General features: G+C 39.7%; 3 protein-coding genes across 4 annotated transcripts; 2 read left to right on the top strand and 1 right to left on the bottom strand.

Moving 5' to 3' along the window:
• The first annotated feature begins 324 nt into the window (after positions 1 to 324).
• On the top strand, positions 325 to 3,711 carry ChLD3 (Chitin and LDLR binding deacetylase 3). Its single transcript, XM_017241886.3, has 4 exons — positions 325 to 651; positions 1,877 to 2,648; positions 2,703 to 3,225; positions 3,293 to 3,711. Exons 1-4 carry the CDS (start codon positions 450 to 452, stop codon positions 3,569 to 3,571), a joined length of 1,776 nt encoding a protein of 591 aa, XP_017097375.2. The 5' UTR covers positions 325 to 449; the 3' UTR covers positions 3,572 to 3,711.
• On the bottom strand, positions 3,678 to 4,296 carry LSm7 (U6 snRNA-associated Sm-like protein LSm7). Its single transcript, XM_017241887.3, has 2 exons — positions 4,156 to 4,296; positions 3,678 to 4,093 (listed from the first exon to the last, which is right to left on the bottom strand). The coding sequence occupies exons 1-2, from the start codon at positions 4,168 to 4,170 to the stop codon at positions 3,776 to 3,778; spliced, it is 333 nt and encodes a 110-aa protein (XP_017097376.1). The 5' UTR covers positions 4,171 to 4,296; the 3' UTR covers positions 3,678 to 3,775.
• Positions 4,297 to 4,438: 142 nt separating this feature from the next.
• BuGZ (Bub3 interacting GLEBS and Zinc finger domain protein) lies at positions 4,439 to 13,989 on the top strand. 2 transcript variants are annotated; one of them, XM_017241858.3, is made up of 7 exons: positions 4,439 to 4,615; positions 4,790 to 5,097; positions 5,153 to 5,414; positions 5,554 to 5,986; positions 7,150 to 7,533; positions 10,149 to 10,278; positions 10,332 to 13,989. In XM_017241858.3, the coding sequence occupies exons 1-7, from the start codon at positions 4,575 to 4,577 to the stop codon at positions 10,469 to 10,471; spliced, it is 1,698 nt and encodes a 565-aa protein (XP_017097347.2). In that variant the 5' UTR covers positions 4,439 to 4,574; the 3' UTR covers positions 10,472 to 13,989. The 2 variants fall into 2 exon arrangements, 1 of the variants encoding a protein (XP_017097347.2); XR_011441921.1 differs by lacking the exon at positions 10,332 to 13,989 and having other exon boundaries at positions 4,440 to 4,615; positions 7,150 to 8,797; positions 10,149 to 10,184.
• Positions 13,990 to 16,631: the final 2,642 nt, after the last annotated feature.

Raw genomic sequence — 16,631 nt, 5'->3', positions numbered from 1 at the left:
AACAAACAAACGGCTATTTATTTACCAAAACCTAATGTTTTCTAGTCACCAAGAAAAATTACCTTTAAACAGGTTTGTCGTTTTTATAGCCCCATTATGAAACTAATCCATTAATAAATTATGAATTTTTAATTATGATAGCAAAGTAAACAGCGTGCCCAAATGGATTCTCTCTTGGTAGGTAGCTCTTTAAATTAAATCAAAATATTGCACCCACGGCGAAGAGCTTTCTCTGACAAAAGCCTCCTCTAGCCACCTGTAAGAGAAATGGCCAAATATATAATACCAGGCCTGCATCTGGCCAAACTTCAGTCACAATTCGACTTCGGTTCCGTGCGGTTCAAGATTGCGGTTTTCCTCAAAACTCGACTTAGTTTTCCCACATACACGTTGAGAAACAATTCGGTGAAACACATAACTTTGGAAAACAACAACCGACAAAACTGGAAATGAGGCAGAAAATGCTTAGCCCGGGGGAAAATGTAAATTGCCAAACGGGTTTCACAGTCAAGGTCGTGGCTTCCGCCCAGCGACGTCGCCGCCGGCGGTTATCGGTGCGAAATTTCGTTTTCTGGCACCCACAAATAGTGTGGGCCAGCATCTTAATGGTTGTGTTAATGTCCATATCATCGCTGGATGCTCGGGGCATTGGTAATTTCTCCAATTTTATTTGTCAACTGGGCTGTTGATTGGGTGCGTGCTCCGCCTCATGGCTGCGATCCGTTCCGGCCAGGTCCACCACGAATTTATTTTTTGGCATGCGCATGCGCGCGCATTGGGTGTGAAAGTTGTCGATCTGTTATATAACCAGAGCCGAGCCAAGTGGGGAGATTCAACTGGGGGGCCAGCCAAGTGGTCCGGGTTGCGTTTGTGTCGCGGCGCCCGCCCCGAAAAGAAAAGAGTGTGCATTGAACCCCACAATGACAGTTGCTGAAATTTTCCTGACCCGCTCTCGAGTCTCGAGATGATAAATTTACTTTCTAAATGCTGCAGCTCCTCAGCTGCTGTCCAGATACAGATACAGCCGCAGATGAAGATTGAGATACATAGATACACAGATACATAGACACTTGCCGCATGCGGACTATCTGTTATAGCCATATCTCGAGATCGCATCTTGCATTTGGCCAACACGCGTCTCTTGCCCAATCGCCTGAGTTACGATCTGGTGCGGCACGGCTACGGGCCATTGCTGCCAATCCAAAAACATGATGCAAACGCATTTCGTTTATCCGCAACAATGTGGCACATAGGACGGGGGCGTAGATTCGAGATGTAGGGGTTTCGTTTTTTAGAAATAGAGTCTAGGTGAGGTTTTCCGGTTCGTTTTCATACAAACAATTATAAGAACATAAGATATTAAGTCTTATACTTAAAACCATTCCACTAATAACCCATAAGCTTGGAAATATTAACCAATAATATGTATCTCACAATGCTATTACGTTTCCTGGGATAATCTTAACATTTCGTGACTAGTTTCCATCTGAAGGCTTTTTTAAAAAACTTTAATCTAACCAATGAAATCTTGGCCTTTCAAATTTGAAACTTTTCCTTGAAATATCATTTTTATAAGGGCAATAATATGTTTGGGGTTTTTCAAAACAATTCAAGTGGAAAACGTGGGACTTATGATCGACTATTTCACCTACTCCCCCATTGGCACAACGCCCGTGCCGCAATTTTTAGTGCGTGATTGGTATCCAGCAAAAAAAAAAAATAGATAGATATATAGATATATATTGCTGCAACCGGCAGTCAATGGCTAATTTTGGGTTGACGTGAGCGGTTCCTATTTGGGTCAACGCATTAATTAGTCTCCTTGTTAATTACACACGGCTCTCTCACACCCAGTTTATGTGTGCCTGCTTTGCAGACAATGATGGAATAATCAGCCACGCCACCAACCTCACTCGCCACCGACGCTCGACCTCCGGATCGGTGACTGGAGCAGCAGCAGCAGCAACACCAGCCAATTGCATGCAAGATGCACGTTTCTATCGGAATCCCAACAGGCCGGTGCACAAGATCTGGACGAATAGTGAGTGTGCCAAGTATTTCCTATGTCTCGACGGCGAGGTGTTCGAGTTCAAGTGCTCCGAGGGCCTTCTCTTCGATGTGGTGCGCCAGATCTGTGACTTTAAGGCGAATGTGGATAATTGCGATGTGAGTGCTGAGACTCCGGCTCCCAAGCCGCTTCTGGAAATGGCCGACTGCGCAGATGAGTACCAGTTGGGGTGTGCCGATGGCACTTGCCTGCCACAGGAGTACTTCTGCGACGGATCTGTGGACTGTCCCGATGGGTCAGACGAAGGCTGGTGCGATGTGGAGCACGATCCCAATGCGGCTGGAGCCTGTGATCCGAGAAACTGTCAGTTGCCGCACTGTTTCTGCTCGAAAGATGGCACTCAGATACCCGGAAATGTTCCCGCCCAGAGTGTCCCCCAGATGATTCTCCTGACCTTCGATGATGCCATCAATCACGATAACTGGGAGCTGTTCTCCAAGGTTTTGTTTACGCAGAATCGGAGAAACCCTAATGGATGTCCCATCAAAGGAACCTTCTATGTCTCACACCCGTTTACCAACTACCAGTATGTCCAGAAGCTATGGAATGATGGTCACGAAATAGCCGTGCATTCAGTAACGTAAGTTCTATGATTGTGGTTCCTAAGAATTCTAATTAAAAGAGGTCTTTGCAGCCATCGCGGTCCAGAGATGTGGTGGTCCAAGAACGCGACTATCGAGGATTGGTTTGATGAGATGGTTGGTCAGGCCAACATCATCAATAAGTTTGCCGGAGTTCGAATGGAGGAGATACGCGGAATGCGTGTTCCTTTCCTCCGAGTGGGTTGGAATCGGCAGTTCCTCATGATGAAGGAGTTTGGATTCGTTTACGATGCCTCAATGGTGGCCCCTCATTCCAATCCGCCTCTTTGGCCATATACCCTGGACTACAAAATGCCCCACAGCTGCACAGGAATGAATCAGAACTGTCCCTCTAGAAGTTATCCCGGGATCTGGGAGTTGGTGATGAACCAACTGGAGGCAGGTGACTATATGTGTGGCATGGTGGACAGTTGTCCTCCACATTTCAATGGGGAAGACGTGTACAGAATGCTGACCCACAACTTCAAGAGGCACTACTTGAGTAATCGAGCTCCATTCGGGTTGTACTTCCATTCCACTTGGTTTAAAAAGATTGATTATCTAAATGCATTCTTGGTGAGTCCTTAACCATGTTTCCTGCCATTTTATGATATATAATGGGGTTTTCGTATTTTTTCTTTAGAAATTTCTTGACGATCTACAAAAACTGCCGGATGTCCACTTTGTAACCAACCAGCAAGCTATTGAGTGGATGCGTCATCCCACGCCCAGTAACCAGCTGCATCAGTTCGAGTCCTGGCACTGCAAGCCCAAGGATCTCGATCCCCATGAAAGAGTATGCAGTCTCCCCAATGTGTGCAAGGTACGGAGTCGTGTTCTTCAAGAGGATCGCTACTTTTACACGTGCATGGAGTGTCCTGCCCAGTATCCCTGGATACGCAATGAATTTGGGTTGGACTAAGGTGATAAAACAGGTTAATTTAGAAAGCCTTTGATGGACAAGACAATTGGACATCGATGGTATGTCTTTCGAGTGCTGAAAAATGTAGTGTAACTAGACTTAAGAATAATTTATATACACTTCTTCGCTAAATATATTTAAACTGAAATCCACAATCGTTTTGTACTTAATATATGTAGACCTGGATCTAATCCCGCTAATCTTTCATTGCGTTATAAACGGGTTGGCGATGCTCTCAACTCCATCCTGTGGACAAATGAGTACCAAAGCTGTGCCTCGACACACAACCAGTCCCAGACTTCTGGTTGAATCTTCTGTTAGCTTGTAGGGTTCATCTGAGTCGCGGAGATACTCTACTGTATTATCTAGGACCAGATTTAGTAAAGCATCGTATCCTTTCAGAATGCCGGATGCCTCGCGGCCGCCCGCGAATTTGACGCGTATCTGTTTCTCCAGATACTTGGAGAGGTCCAGAATGGACTCCTTGCGACGCTTCTCCTTGCCATCGTTGTTTCCACCAATCTTAAACAATGTAAGACTAGAGTTTAGGTTTGGCCATTTAATGAATTTAATTTATAAAATACCTTTTTATCTGCCATTCTAGTTGATGTTTTTTTGCTGAATGCCGGCAGAGCTGAGCAAAAATCTATCGATAGTTATTAGAGATGACACAATCTCAAAGTCAAATTCTAGTGATAAAAGGGTATCATTTTCTGAACAGATAAAAATCAAATCTTTTATACAGATTTACATATTTACAAAAATAATTATAGTTTTAAAACTTTAGCTTATTGTATTTCATTATTTTCCGTAAAAGAATATCGATATCGCGGCATGCAACTTCGACTGCCCGATCTCTCATCCCTGGTCGTGACTTACACTCCATTTTGTTTTCTCACGACGCTCACGTTGCAGAACATTTTTTCAGTACAATAATTTGCAATTTTTTACCAAATAATCGAGATTTTAGTTAATTAAAGTGTTTTAAAATAAACTTGAAGCTATGGGACGCAAGAAGAAGAAGGCCTCAAAACCCTGGTGCTGGTATCCTTTTCAAAAACAAATCGCAAAGTTTTTTTCCTTCACGGCATGTGCCGCTGCCTGGGAGGCAAACGAGAAAATTTGTATCTACACATACACATATATTTATATAATGGGAAACGGGGGGTAAAAGGTACATATTTTGGTGTCTTGGCATTTTCCTTAACTCCTTACTAGGTACTGCAACCGTGAGTTTGACGATGAGAAGATCCTTGTGCAGCACCAGAAGGCGAAGCACTTCAAGTGCCACATCTGCCACAAGAAGTTGTACACCGGCCCGGGACTCTCCATCCATTGCATGCAGGTCCACAAGGAGACAGTAGACAAGGTTCCCAATTCCCTGCCAAACCGCTCAAATATCGAGATCGAGATCTTTGGAATGGACGGCATTCCAGCTGAAGACCTCAGAGATCATGAGAAGCAGAAAAACGGTGGCAAGTCCGATTCTGATGACGATGAGCCCGTGGCCAAGAAGAAAGTCGACTGTGAGTGGTCTTTGGTTCATGCCAAAGAATACCCTTTAAGTTTATTCCATTTCAGACACGATGAGCGTGCCGCCTCCCATGATGATGCCGCCTAACTTGATGCCACCGCATATGCTAGGACAGTATGGAATGGGAATGATGCCACATATGCCACCACTGCCTCCGTATCCGGTGCCAATGATGCCGCATATGATGCCGCCGCGACCACTTTTTCCGGCCGCAATGGCCACCACCTCAGCGGCGGCAGCAGCAGCGGCGGCGCATCACCACCATGCCGCCGCCATGGCCCAGCAGAAGCCCACGTTTCCAGCTTACAGGTGGGCATTGCACAAAGGGAGTAAACTATATAATATAGATTGAAGAAATATAGTTTCTCCCTTCCATTTGGCCTTCGATGAAAGAGCCACAGAATCTATTGTTCTTCACTAAACATTAAATTTATATTCCCCAATATAGTAATGCAACCATAAGTGCTCCGCCAACTACCAACCATGCTGGTGGCGTAACTGGCGCACCACCAAGTGGCCCGCCAGATGCCCAGCAACCACCGCAACAGGGTCGACCTCCAGTCCCGCCAGGTGGAGCACCCGGTGCTCCGGCGGCCGCTGTAACGACAAAGATTATGCACCCCACAGATGATGCGAGTCTGGAAGAGCTGCGCGCCCGGCAACCCAAATATCAGCTGCGGTTGGCAGCTGCTGTGTCAGCCATCGCCAACTCCCAAAAGAGCAAGAGCCCAAGCAATAACGGTGGCTCCTCAACGTCCATGCCCGCGACTCCACCACCGCCTTCGTTAGCGGGGATTTCACCAACGGGCAGCAGCAACAGCAGCGGTATGGCGTCCGCAAACGCGATTGCCGTTTCTACAGCCATTTCGAAGGCCCAGGAAGTGAGTTCTTATCATAGTTATAGAAACCATAGTCAATATAAATGAGCAGACCTGGACAGATACGATTTAAAGATGCAAACAGCAGCTGACCCTTAACTATGACTGAAATCGGACTTGTAAAAAAAGACAATTTGCCCAATTTCTAATCGAAAAAAATAGAACTAACCTTAAACACACTGCTCTGACTCAACTCCGATTGCATTTTGCACTCTTAAAGAATTCCATTTACATTAACTGGACAATTTTTAACGTTTACGGATATTTGTTAGAAAAGCGCCTCTTTTTTGTGAATTTCTAGTTACAAAATAAGGCGAACATTGCGTTCAAACTGACTGCTGTCGTACGAAAACCAACGGAAATTATAAATAACAAAATGGAATTAATTAAAAAAAAAAAAAATCACTTTTTTAGCATATAGTATGATATATGTCTGTATAATTTTTTAATTAAAACAAGAAAAAAAAAAATTAATGGCAACAAAAAAAAAACGAAACGGCGGTTTTCAATTAAAGGTGCTTTCATTTAAAGCAATATAACATCCATAAAGAATTCGATAAAATCGGCCAGTGGGGAAACTTTTACATTTTCTTGGTCCCGATACCTTAATCCCTATATAAACATTTTTTATATAGGTACTATATAGTATGCATTTATAGAATCATCATAAAGTGTGGGGTTATATTTTAGCTAAATAATATAACTAAAGGAATTTTATTTTTGGAAGTCTTACTTTTGTAGAGTCATTTTATAATTCTTTTAAAAAGAATTTGTTTTAAATCGAACATATAATTTTAATTCTAGTTACCTAGAGATCTTAGATTTTTCTTAGCAATTAAATTTTTTAGTTACGCTTTTAAAATGTTAAAAATTGTAATTTTGTTTCCGAATCCGAATAAAATTGGCCAAGAATTTGAAAAATATTTTTTTATTTCACTTTTAAATAGTATCAGAGGAGGGTTAAGATTCCTTAAGTTTGTGGTTTTAATAAAAAGTCATACTTTTCCACGTTTTGTATATTTTTTAACCAGTTATTTGCAAAAAACCGTTTTTAATTTGGAATTCTTTAAGAACGGCATTTTAGTGAAGAAAATACCATACAGTACTTACTCCCCTCCCAGTGGAAAGCTAGTTGAATACAAACGATTCCCAAAATTCTTTTCCAGACCGCCGCTCTAGTGGCCGTGGCTCAGGCTCAGGTGGCACAGGCCCAGGCGCATGCACATGCCCACGCGCAGGCCCAGGCCCAAGCACATGCCGTGGTCCAGGCGCAGGTGCAGGCTGCTCATGTGGCCCAGGCGGTGGCAGCCCAGCAACAGGCGGCGCAGCACCAACAGCAACAGGCCCAGGCAGTGCATCAGCAGCAACAGGCCCAGGCAGTGCAGCAGCAGCAGCAGCAACAGGCAGCGCAGCAAGCGGTCCAGCAGCAGCAGGTCAAGCAACTGGAGGAACTGAATCGGGCGGTGATGATGCAGCGGTTTCAGGCCGTCCGCCAGCCGGCAAATCCTGGCGCTGCGGCAGCGGCTGCAGCTGCCGCAGCCGTCGGCATGGTAAGTCTCTAATCCTGTGATGCTGCGCAAGCAATGCCAACAACCAACCGAGAAAGAACATCTTGACCTAACAACTCGAATCGAATCCCAAGTGCCTGAGAGTCTCAATTTAAGAATGATGGGGCAAGAGAACCGATCTTGTTGCCCATGGGTGGTGCTATGTAGCCAACGTCAGCATTTTTTGAGTGGGTTAACCCATAGAGATGATTTAGTTTAGAGCTTCGCCATCATCATTGCATCACTGCCAGATCATGCCAATTGTCCTCTAGTGGCAGTACATAGCCAAGCTTTAATGGGGTCCCCAATCCAATACTAAATCCGGGCTTAAGCCAAGCTAGTTTATTATAAGAGGTTAACCCCTCCCTACACTCGCAAAACTAATCCTTATTTTCTGCAGTTGAAATCGTTTCCAAGGACTTTAAAATGTGCTTGAAACTTCATTTGTAAAAAACCAATCACACCTAGTTTTTTAAAACAAAAGATGTAAATTATGACCAAGTCTAGAGCTCAAAGCTTTTAATTTTATGTGGCTAACACGATTTTGTAATTAATTATATTTTTTTAAAAATTCTTCCTTCGAACTTTCTGAAATCTTCACATTGCTAACGCTTTTGTTTCTTCATTTTCCAAGCACATTACAAAGGGCCAACGATTTCAACTGTTTTTACTAATAATTACTTACACTATTACAAAACCTTGAGAAACTTTTTAAGCTTCTTAAATCTGAAAAAAAAAATATGTTAAAGTTACCATTACAATTGCAGTACAGTGCAGAAGTTCAGTGTTGATAAGCAATCAATGAGTTGCAAAAGTGTTGCGCAGGGTCCCCGAACAGTGTTACAGTATGTATTGTTTTTATACAACAAAAAGTTTATTATCTACCCGCTCCTTCACCATCCGAGAACAACCTTATCACTTTACCCCTTTACCCTAGAAAGAAAATTAATAATACACCTGCGATATGAGAAAAGTGCGAAATGCAAAAAGATAAGTAAAAGCCAAAAAACTCAATAATAATTTTACTTAGTCGTACTTATGCAAGTAATTATGTAGTCTAAGCAAGTACCTACTCTCCTATCTCTCTCTCTCTCTCAACTGTCACATCCATGCGTATATAATCCATATGATAATACCCATACTCCCCCCAAGAAAGTTCCTAGTACGTACTGCCTTGCAAGTAAACAGAAACAAAATGAATTTATATCAGTATTAATGAATGAGAGAAAAGTCGTGAGTTATGTTTTTTAACTATTTTGCAAGCCATGTAAGTACATTTCAATAATTTCTATTACCAAAAAACAAAAAAAAAAAACCAAAGAAAAAAACATCAATTACTTTGAATTTGTCGTAATGGTTGCTGCGTTGGTTGGTTTAATTGATTGATTGATGATTGATTGATTGGTTGATTGATTAATTCATATCCACAAAATATACACATGAGTTAAGTAAGACAACACACCGCATTGATATGTCTCTCTCTCTATATCTCTATCTATCTATCTCTATTATCTCGAGAACTTCACGATGAACCAAAAAAAAAAATTAAAACCTACCATAAGCATAATATCTAAATGTTATTTGATCTGTAAATTGTACTATCATATCAATGTTTTATGTTCTTCGAGTCGTGCATCCCCGTCTTTATACACAGATCTTGACCCATAACCACTTCCATACTAACTCTCACCTCATCCGGTCTTAATGCGCAGTACATATTTGCTTTTTCAAGGTAGAGGGCTATCGGTTGGACGTACTATTATTATTTTAATATTTTTTTTAAATTAATTTTCCAACCGCCAAGCTTGCCACAGCCCTGCTCTAAAACCCACAATCCATCCAACCATCCATTCATCGTACCATTTTTCACGAAATCCAAAACTCAAACTCACTCTTAGCCAAGTTTTTGAAACTAACTTCTAACTGAAAGATATTGGAACTTGAACTCGACTCTATGCCTCCGGTTAGTAAATCATTTTACTATTAATTTCTCTTAAGTGTCAATACGATTAATTTGTTTACGTGTTGCTCCAATTGAAATTGATATGCAACTCAATTGTTAAGATACGAAACCTTTACTGGTTTGCAATGCAATTCCCTCACACCTTCCACAACACCATCGTCGTCGTCAGTTCAGTTTCCGAATTGTAAGTACTTTTCTTTTTACAATCAACAAATTATTTATTTACGAAAAAAAAAAAAATAATAATATTGTTTTTGCCGTGGTTCAAAGAGAAGATGTTGTCTCTTACCGCTCTACTCAATATTCTACTTTATATATCTTGTCTCTGCTCTATCATACATTTGTAATGCGATGCAACAAAAAAATATAAATTATAATTATACAAAAACCGTTTTCCACCCACAACAAATCAACCCAAAAACACACACACACACACCTCTTATCCATCTATTGAATAAGTACGCAAAAACCAACTTATTAATATTTTAAATGAAAAAAAAACCAAAAAACAAACATAATTAATAACAAACTTAGCTAATTTTGTGTACAATGGCTTTAATATAGACCAGGAAAAGCTACCACCACGAGAATTAATCCGATCTCAATTCCACGCTCTTCTATATCTTTCTCTCCGCCATCCGATCCGCCACTCCAGATGCCGATGCAGCACATGCAACTGATGCAGCCCATGCTGAGACCCGCAGTCGCCATCGGACCCCATGGAGCGCTCATCGGAGGTAACATGCTGAGGGCAGGTGCCCCTGGACTGCCCGGCGTTCCGGCAGGTGAGCTATTAGACTTTAATTAAAAAAATCAATTAATGAAATTATTTTGATAGGTTTACTGCCCATGCAAGCAATAGGCCTACCAGGGTTACCGGGAACCCTACCCGCTGGAGCCATGCCCATGCACGGAATGGGAGTAATGCTGCCGGGTCATCCGAACATGCTGCAGATGATGCAGCCACGATTCAGATGATGTTTGCCGGCAGCGCCGGGCTTGTTGCAAACGCCACCGGTTTCGGCCGCAGTGGCAGCTGCAGCAGCAGCAGCGGCAGCAGCAGCAGTCCAGCCAGCCACGCACCTGCAACCGCATCCACAACGGCCCTATTCAAGGCCACCAGCCGGAATACCGACGCAAGCGCCACTCTTGAGTCTGCCGCTGCAGCTGCCGCTGCTTTTCCACGAGTAGGGAGTGAGGAGCAGGCAAGGATCAAGCTTAAATTTGGCTAAATGCAAGCCAGCCAACAGACAGTGCACCCAGCAAGCAAGTTGTTTTTAAAAACTCCAAACAAAAGTCAAGTTCTTTTTCAATGTATAACAGTTTTTTGAGACACCACACCCACGCCCAAGCTCACGCCAACGACAATACCCACAACAGCAACAACACACCACAAGAACAACGTACACACCATGCCTGATAAATCAGTGAATGCGGTATATATGTGTATATATAGTACATATGTATTTCATTCGATTGCACTTCATCTTAGCTTTTGTTCTAAACCCAACTGTTTAGTTTTCCTAATCCGAATTTGTCAATGTGCGTGCAAACCTTCACATCTCTTTGGATATATATTATGTATATATATATATGTATATATATCTGATTTGTGCTATGTCTATAACACACAATGTACCAAAAACTGCTAACACATAAACGCGCAGACACACACCCACTCTAACATTATCCATCTGAAGCTATTTTGATGTGCTGTGTAGAAATCTATCCTCTATCTGTATATCTATATATCTGTATAATCAGCAAATTAATGGTTGACACTTAATCTATACAAACTGTTTCTCTATTTTTTTTTGTTTTTTGTTTCATTTAGTGAGTATATATTATAAACATACCCAGCACCCACAAACAAACACCTAAACACACACTCACATGTTGTTTAATTATGTCTCCTCCTCCAAAAAAAAAACAACAAAAATGAAATGAAAACCAAAAGAAAATCTTTGACAAGAAAAATCACATAAAAAACCAAAAAAAAAAAAAGAAATGCCAATACCAAAAACCTGAACAGCTCAAAGATCTGGGTATGTTGACAATCGCCATAAGCAGCATATTTGTAATGTTTTTGTGTTATTCGTGCGTAATTTATAGTTTTGATCCTTACTGTCCTTGCTGTCATATTGTTATCCGAAGCACACAAAAATCACAAATGTTGAGATCAGGCCCCACATGTTGCATAGACCTTTGCGAGTTCGATCAGTTCCGGCTGACCAAAAAGTAAGTTCTCTCTCTTTCTATGCATAGTATATTTTAAATGCAATATATATATATATTTATACATATATATTATCAATGCCAACAAATATTCACTATTCTTTTGTATCGTTTCTGTTCCTTTGGTCCATCCTTATATATATTTCGTGTACAATGTATATTCGGTGTTTGTGTATCAACGCGAGACTACAGATCAGAGCAGGTATCTACATTTAAATTCTTTTTCTTTTATATTTATTATTGTATGCCTATAAAATACTATCTATCCTAAGTCATTTGGTTATGGTATGGTTGGTACTAAACAGCAACAACATCAATATATATCCTCATCCCCTGACCCCGAATCGATCTATAGAATATAGAACACTACCCGTAGGAGACATCTAGTTAGAAAACACTTCACATGTTAGAAAGTAATGGGTTTTTTTTTGTTGTTAACGTAGAGTTCTTCCAATAATTCCCAGCAGTTTTTAGCTTAGTCATTAGTCGAATAGTTTTCTGAACTGATTCGCTTAACAAACCAATAGATAATACTCGTGTACTCCATCACCAATTCAAGAGGCGCCCTCAGGCTTTTGTTGAACCAATAGTTACGTTTTTAAATAGCTTATGTAAGTAGACGATTGGCAGTTGGAGAAAAGTCCTAGTCTTTCACCTTTTTTTGTTTATGGGAATCAGCATGATTGAAATGGTTTCCCCTGAACCCCAAGATCTTCGAATACTATTAGAACCTCTCAACATAGTCTAGGTTAGTTGATGACTTCTGCACCCAGTTTCCTGGAGAGCACCCACCTCCCCACCCACACTAACACACTCACCCTGTTTGAGTATACCTATTTGTAACCCAATCATTTTAATATCTACCCTTATATATAATAATAAACAATACATTTATTACTGTAACTATATCGTGTAACATAGACATAAGCAATGACAAGTGAAAAACTGCCCAAACGGATGGTGCAAAATCCTACAAGTTGGGCTAGTTTAGCGCAAAATTGATGTTGGACTTTTGGGTCTGGCAAATTCGCCGCACCGCCATCGGGATATCGCCGGCCATATCCGATTTCGTTTGGTCCTGGTTCGATAGTCCTGCGGTGTTAGAACGGCGTGCTTCAGACGAGAGTACCTCAATGCAAGACAGACAATCTCCGAGATACGGTGGCATAACTCGTTAAGATTCACACACTCCCTGACTAAAATCGCATCTGTACACACAGTCTTTTATAATCGTATCCGTAGATTATTAATAATACTCTCTATCTATCTCTCTGGTAATTGTATTGCGACGACTTTGTAAATATTTGATGGCCGCATTTCATTTTTGTAGAATTTGCTTTCACACATAAATGTCACATGTCTTTAATTTCCAAATGAAAAGATAATTAAGGGTGCCTGAAGAAATTATAATTTATTATTTAAATTTAATATATTTATGTATTCAGTTTTTAGATCAAATTATTGTTTTGTTTTCTTATTAAATTAAATATATTATATACCTTTTTGGGTTTGCATATCGCAAATGTAGTGCAATTTTAGTAAATTATTTTTTGGTGGTGGTTTTTTATTATTATTTTATAATTTTTTATCAATGGATCAATATCTTTTCATGCAATGCACGCGTTCGTTTGAAAAAGAGTACATCGAGATACAAGTTTGGTTAACAATTTTTGGGCCTTAGGTGTTTGAGAACAAAAAAGTAAGATTTTAAGATTTGAAGTCCACCCAATCTGTCTGTCTTTGCGCTGGGCGACACGCGAGTAGCTGGATATTTTGCAGACCTTATAAGACTAATACCCAAAACCCCACACACAATCGATTCTGCTGACTCCAGTCGAAAGCGTGTCACATTAATTTTGCTGAGCGAAGAGTCCCCTGCGTCCGACTTACATATATATCCCCCTTCTACAATATATCTATTTCTATATCTATAAGTGGTATATATGTCTATCTTTGCATTACGTTTTGCATGCCCTGGGTGAAGAGTATGCCTTTTCGATTTCCTGACCACCAGTAATATACATAAAAGTTTCAATCGGACGCAGGCGATGTACCGGAGTTAATTCAGGATATATACTGAGACTCCAGTATATTGTAACTCTGAGACGATGGTACATCACAGTTATTTAAGTAAACTGTTGGACTCTTCGGTCCTTGTCTTGCACAACCAAACACACCCACACACACACATGTTGTTATTTTCACAAGCATAACACCAACTACTCAAAAAAAATAAATAGCTAATTGATATCAGACCGAATTGCATAACATAAGAGCATTATTAAGCGACCTGTACAATCCACACAATCCGGAGGCAGAGGGCTTCACCACCAACCACATCGACCACGATCATCATTCTCAGAGCATCCGAAAAAAAAAAAATGATTAGAAACTTTGGATTCGAAAGAAAACACATTTTTGTTCAGTGTTGGTTTAATCATTTTTCAATATATACCCTTAATACTTTAATAATGCTTTCTTAGTTGCAACTATAATAGATTTGTTTGGGAAAGTATTTTGAAGATCAAACACTTTTTGAACGAAGAATGGATAAAAAGAAAAACCCATGAGAATTTACTTTGCCAAAGATCTTTAAAGCTTTCGACCAAAGTTAATTATATATTTTTTTTGATTAATTAATCTTTGAATAAATATAAATGTTAACCTTTTTATATTTTTCATAAGCTTTAAACAATTTTTGTTGCATTTACTTATTAACTAAAGCTTTCGGAATATAACAAATTGTTTTTTCCTAATTCTATTCTGTTCGTTCAACAAAAATAATCACACAAATACTTAGCTAATGCCTATTACTATATTTAGTGCAAAAGCATAAAATCAAAAAAGAAAAACTACAAGAATTATTCCTATGTTAAACCATTTTTGAAGTTGTAATGTAAATGGAGCGCAAACCCCAGGAAGAAAAAAAATTACAAAAACATAAATATATTTAGTATTCTTGTACGTTAAATGTTTTTACCAAAACTCAAACAAAAAAGAAAGTATACAAACAACTTATATAAGCAATTGTTTAAATTCCTTTAAACTAAAACAAAGAAAAAACGAAAAATTACAATTACCAAAAACAACAATGCATAATGATAATATTTCTAGTTTAATGTTTTAATTGTTCTCTATTCATTTGAAATTAATTTATTGAAATTTTAATAAATCAAACCAAAAATATTGAAATGTGTTTCATTCAGAAGGATTATGATAAGGTGAGTTCAATATATGAGAATCCTAGGGGTATCATAAAACTTGTGTTCGAAAATTATGTTCTACTGTTTTAATGCAGATTAAAGGAGAATCGACCCACAAATCGTTTAAGATAGTCCTCTCAAGGATCGGATGGAAATTGGCAAAGATATAGCCATCCCAGTGGCTGATATTGGGCCTCTCATGAATTTGCAATATTTTGAAGGGGACCCCCTAGAAATTTTGACAAAAAATGTAAAAAATAATTTGTTCCCAGATTTTGATGCAGATTAAAAAAGAATTCATTCACAAATCGTTAAAGATACTCCTCTCAAGGATTGGATAGAAATTAGCAAAGATATAGCCTTCGCAGTGGCTGATATTGGGCCTCCCATGCATTTGCAATATTTTGAAGGGGACCCCCTGGAAATTTTGACAAAAAATCTAAAAAATAATTTGTTCCCAGATTTTGATGCTGATTAAAGGAGAATTCACCCACAAATCGTTTAAGATACTCCTTTCGGGGATCGGATAGAAATTGGCAAAGATATAGCTTTCGCAGTGGCTGATATTGGGCCTCCCATGCATTTTCAATATTTTGAAGGGGACCCCCTAGAAATTTTGACAAAAAATCTAAAAAATAATTTGTTCCCAGATTTTGATGCAGATTAAAGGAGAATCAACCCACAAATCGTTTAAGATAGTCCTCTCAAGGATCGGATGGAAATTGGCAAAGATATAGCCTTCGCAGTGGCTGATATTGGGCCTCCCATGCATTTGCAATATTTGGAAGGGGACCCCCTAGAAATTTTGACAAAAAACCTAAAAAATAATTTGTTCCCAGATTTTAATGCATATGAAAGGAGAATTCACCCACAAATCGTTTAAGATAGTCCTCTCAAGGATCGGATGGAAATTGCCAAAGATATAGGCATCCCAGTGGCTGATATTGGGCCTCCCATGCATTTGCAATATTTTGAAGGGGACCCCCTAGAAATTTTGACAAAACATCTAAAAAATCATTTGTTCCCAGATTTTGATGTAGATTAAAGAAGGATTGGCCCACAAATCGTTTAAGATAGTCCTCTCAAGGATCGGGTGGAAATTGGCTAAGATATAGCCATCCCAGTGGCTGATATTGGGCCTCCCATGCATTTGCAATATTTTGAAGGGGATGCCCTATAGAAATCTGCTAGGGAAAGTCCCCTAGAAAATCAAAAATATTTTGAAGGGAACATTGATAAAAAAGTAAAAAAATAGATTCGGCTAAAGAACCAATTTTCAAAGTTGTGTATAATAATCTTCAGAAATGAATCTGCTCGGCTGCAAAAGGTTGGCGTTCAAAGATAGTCTCTTCATCTTGTTTTTATAATTAACACATTTTTTACTCACTCAGTTCTTTTCTCACCTCTGTTCTTACCAATATCTGTAAAAATCACGCAAAAGTCAGTGATGACTCAATGGGCTATCCCCATCCGACTCATGCTCTCGGATGACGATTCATTCATGATTTCAGCCAGAAACTTTCCAGAGGTGACCTCTTGTTTAAATTAGTATTAAATTATAATGAGTAGGTTAATAAACAAAATGTAATTCGAAATTACAAGCCACGTTCGGGGATGGTATGATATCTTTTAATATTTATGGGTCAGCCTGCTATTAAAGAGCCGCTGTAGGCCTCTTTTTTCCAATTGTGGGAGTTTTT

The sequence above is a fragment of the Drosophila bipectinata genome, chromosome 2L (genome assembly GCF_030179905.1).
Source record: "Drosophila bipectinata strain 14024-0381.07 chromosome 2L, DbipHiC1v2, whole genome shotgun sequence".
NCBI lineage: Eukaryota > Metazoa > Arthropoda > Insecta > Diptera > Drosophilidae > Drosophila > Drosophila bipectinata.
This window is presented reverse-complemented; position numbering and strand designations above follow the sequence as displayed.